The sequence below is a fragment of the Malus domestica genome, chromosome 15 (assembly GCF_042453785.1).
Source record: "Malus domestica chromosome 15, GDT2T_hap1".
In the NCBI taxonomy this organism is placed as follows: Eukaryota; Viridiplantae; Streptophyta; class Magnoliopsida; order Rosales; family Rosaceae; genus Malus; species Malus domestica.
Genome location: NC_091675.1, coordinates 6,225,412 through 6,229,254, shown reverse-complemented (window position 1 = coordinate 6,229,254; position 3,843 = coordinate 6,225,412). Strand labels below are relative to the sequence as shown.

General features: G+C 39.9%; 1 protein-coding gene across 1 annotated transcript; it reads right to left on the bottom strand.

Moving 5' to 3' along the window:
* Positions 1-594: 594 nt before the first annotated feature.
* LOC139192158 (disease resistance protein RGA2-like) lies at positions 595-2,383 on the bottom strand. The gene is made up of 2 exons (XM_070813628.1): positions 1,588-2,383; positions 595-1,408 (listed from the first exon to the last, which is right to left on the bottom strand). The coding sequence occupies exons 1-2, from the start codon at positions 2,183-2,185 to the stop codon at positions 1,362-1,364; spliced, it is 645 nt and encodes a 214-aa protein (XP_070669729.1). The 5' UTR covers positions 2,186-2,383; the 3' UTR covers positions 595-1,361.
* Between the last annotated feature and the right edge of the window lie 1,460 nt (positions 2,384-3,843).

Genomic DNA, 3,843 nt, shown 5'->3' with positions numbered 1-3,843 from the left:
GAGTGCATCCGGCGTGTTGTGTGACCGTCGTAGGCCACTGAAGCTCAAGGGAAAATTTTATAGGACGGCAATAAGGCCAGCGATGTTGTATGGCACAGAATGTTGGGCGGTGAAGCATCAACACGTACACAAAATGGGTGTAGCGGAGATGAGGATGCTTCGTGGGATGTATGGGCACACGATAAAGGATAAGATTGGGAATGAGGATATCCGAGGTAAAGTAGGAGTAGCCAAAATTGAAGGAAATATGAGAGAAAATCGGTTCCGGTGGTTTGGACATGTGCAAAGAAGGCCTACTGACGCTCCGATTCGAAAATGTGACTACGGGACAGAGGTTCAGGGCTGAAGGGGTAGAGGAAGATCTAGGAAAACTTTGGAAGAGACCCTAAGAAAAGACTTGAGTACTTGGATCTAACGGAGGACATGACACAAAACCGAGCGCAATGGCGTTCTAGGATTCATATAGCCGATCCCACTTAGTGGGAAAAGGCTTTGTTGTTGTTGTTGTTGTTGCTTGACAAGCCAAACTCTCCGATGAATAATAGAATAGAGTTCGTAAATGCTCTGCTTCATATAGTGCTTCTGGAATTCTAATTTCCCCATATGTATAAACTATAGATGAGTGTCGAATTTCTGATGGATAAAGTGGTGGAGTATCTCCTTCGAGTGTCACAAACTCTTGTCCAGCAACATGTCGTGCAAGATCATGAATCACATCAACCATTCTGTATCCAACTACGCCATCAGTATCAGAAATCTCTACTTCCTGAAAGAAAGACATCCACAATAAGTCGTCGAAGTACTCGTCACCAATGTCTTCTAGTCGCTTGCTCCCTTCTTGTAGAACGAAGCCTTCTGCCATCCATAGATGGATCAGCTTTTCCTTCTTGAATTCATAATATTTGGGAAATAATGAGCAAAAGGCAAAGCATTGTCTAAGATGCGATGGCAGATGAAGATAACTCAACATCAAGGCAGGGAATACTCTTTGTTGGCATACATCTAATTGCCAAAGTTCACTATTCTGCATAAACAACCAATGTGCTTCCTCTCATTTAAAGCGCAGTACACTTCCCAAGCTTTTTACTGCTAATGGCAACCCTCCACATTTTTTGACAATCTGCTTCCCAATCAGAACAAGGTGTGGATACTTTTCTTCTTCTCCTCTTCCAAAAGCCCTTTGATTAAACAAAGCCAAGCAATCACCAAACGGTAAACCGTTCAACTGATACTGAATTGAGCTGCCCATCATCAACGGGATCTTTCTGCTGCGAGTGGTGACAACGATCTTGCATCCATCAACTCCCTCTCTAAACAAAGGTGTTAGCTTTTCCCAATCATCCGGATCTTCAGTCCATACATCATCTAACACGAGGAGAAATTTTTTCTTGTGCAGGGAATTCCAAACCTGAGACTGAAGTTCGTCAATCCCGGTGATCTCACACTTACTCTTTGTTACAGATTCAATAATTCCTTTCATGATCTTTGTGATGTTGAAGTCAACAGAAACAAAAATCCACATCCTAACATCAAAGTGTTGCACTACCCTCTTATCATTGTATGCAAATTGAGCGAGAGTCGTCTTACCAATTCCTCCATGACCAATTATCGAAACGCAAGCTGCGTATCCTCCTTCAACCTGCTTAGCATCAGAAGATATCAACAGCTTGACTAACTCCTCCCCTTCTTCTTTCCTCCCATGTATTTCTGTGTCCTTAACAAAAGAGCTAGTCTCCCTTTTCATAGACCCTCGATCTACGATACTAGGCAGCAGCTGGGTAGGCTCTCTGATATTGAACATACGAAATCCCTCAGTTACAGTCCTTTCCAACTGCTGGAGCATCTTCCTGAGTTTTTCAGGTTTTATACTTGCATCATCTATTCCTGAAATACTAAAAGGACGAATCTTGAAGGTTTCGCGAGCGGCAAAGAAGTCGAGAACGTCCTGAGCATCGCAAACTGCCTTCTTGAGGTCCAACAACCACAGCTTAGCAGCTTTGTTGGTGAACTGCTGTTCTTCTGCAACTTCAAGGGTAGCTTGAGCTCGCACCAACGCATGCTGCAGGCTCTGGAAGTTGTCGTCGTAACCAAAGAGATCAGAAGCCTTTTGTAGGAGCGGTGACGCTAATCTGTCAAAGAGCACTTGCAAAGCCGGGGACAAAACAATGCCCGCAGCTGCTTCCATATCTGGGAGATCGCAGACAGTATACTAATTCAATTTGGTAGATGAGATTTGGAAGTGGAATGGATCTGCAGAAAGATCAATTTAGTCGATGGTCGATCAAACTTTGAAGGGTAGCTAGAGGGAAATTCTCAGATCCAGAATGTATGGTTCAAATTGAATCAACGTCCAGGTCTTTCATCTATAGTACTGGTCGTCACCATGGAAGTATGCATTCCAAACTACCAAGTTTGCTAAATGGCCGAATCGGATAAATGATCATCTGGTCATAAGTATTCGGAAGATAGTCCATGTGCTAAAAAAAACTCAAGATTTAAATCTTTGTGGTGTATTTCATTAGCAAATTTAGTCCAAAATGATATTTTTGTTAACTATCTGTTAATATATGGGTAAAATTGTACTTTGACGTGTAAATCCTATTATTTACCCTATTAAAAAAAAAAACCAAACAAACAAACAATAGGGTTTACACGTCAAAGTACAACTGTACCCATGTATTAACAAATAGTTAACGGAAATATCACTTTTGGATTAAATTTGCTAACAGAGTACACCACAGGAGTTTAAATTCGAGTTTTTTTTAGCACAGTGCTATCTTCCGAATACCTTATGACCACATGGATCATTTATCCGATTTGGCCTTACTAAATTACTAGTTGAATCCCTCTATGGAAAATTAGTATCTGATGGTGAAGTAAGATAATTTGTCTCTTAGTATTTATCTTACTTGTATTCTACGTTATTGCGTTTTGATTTGTTTCCTAGTCTTATTGTTCTCCTACAAATTCCTTCAAGTTGGAGAAGAGTAACATATTATGAATTATGTGAGATTCAGGTAGAGTTTTGAAAGTTAACCCCAAAACTTTTATTCTTAGAATTAGAGTATCCAATGGATGAAATTCCCATGAGGAAGAATCAGCGGAGCGGCTTTTCTGTCCAACCCAAAACGTTCGTTTGGAATTTTTTTCTTTTGTGATCGGAATACGGATGGTACACCACGTGCTTTTATACAAGATGTGAGAAATTGTATTTTTTAAGTTATTAACTTTTTAACACATATATCCTACTATTTGTATAATGACACGTGGTGTACCACCTCGTGTTCCCGTCACACTGAAAAATCTCTCGTTGGAGAGGATCAAAATTTTCCCGTTTTAATTAAATAGGTTTCCTAGTTGCTTGATTGAGGTTTTGATCCCATTGTTTGGGGCCTTTGTGCCTTCTATTAAAATTTCATGTAACATGAAAGCAGCCCTAACGTTGGATTTGAAACGTCAAGCCAGAAGTTCAACATTCAAAAAATACTTAAAAATTACAAAACAATGTACAAAAGAACAACATGATAAAGTTCAGATTTCTTGCAAATAAAAAATTGGGTTGATTTTAACGTAAAACCAATAAAACATAAAACATTATCATTACCTTAATCATTTTACTATTCGGAATCTCTCAATGTGAGTCAAAGGGAGACTCTTCGACATCTGTAATGTAGAGTATGGATACTAGCAAGAAACTTTATTGCGGTACAGCGTCGATTATTACAGTACATGTTACTGTATTAGTGTAATATCATTGCCGTCCCCGACTATCCAAAAGCCCTTCCTTCTGTTCGAGATTTCGAATATCTTGAGGGTGATCGGAGAGTGCGGTTAATCTGGCAC

Excerpts from the sequence above, each read along its gene's own strand:
- LOC139192158 (XM_070813628.1), bottom strand. The coding sequence starts at position 2,185 with ATGGAAGCAGCTGCGGGCATTGTTTTGTCCCCGGCTTTGCAAGTGCTC. Across the intron at positions 1,409-1,587 it reads AATTGGTCATGGAGGAATTG|GTTTGGAATTCCCTGCACAA; the intron begins GTAAGACGACTC and ends CTTCAGTCTCAG.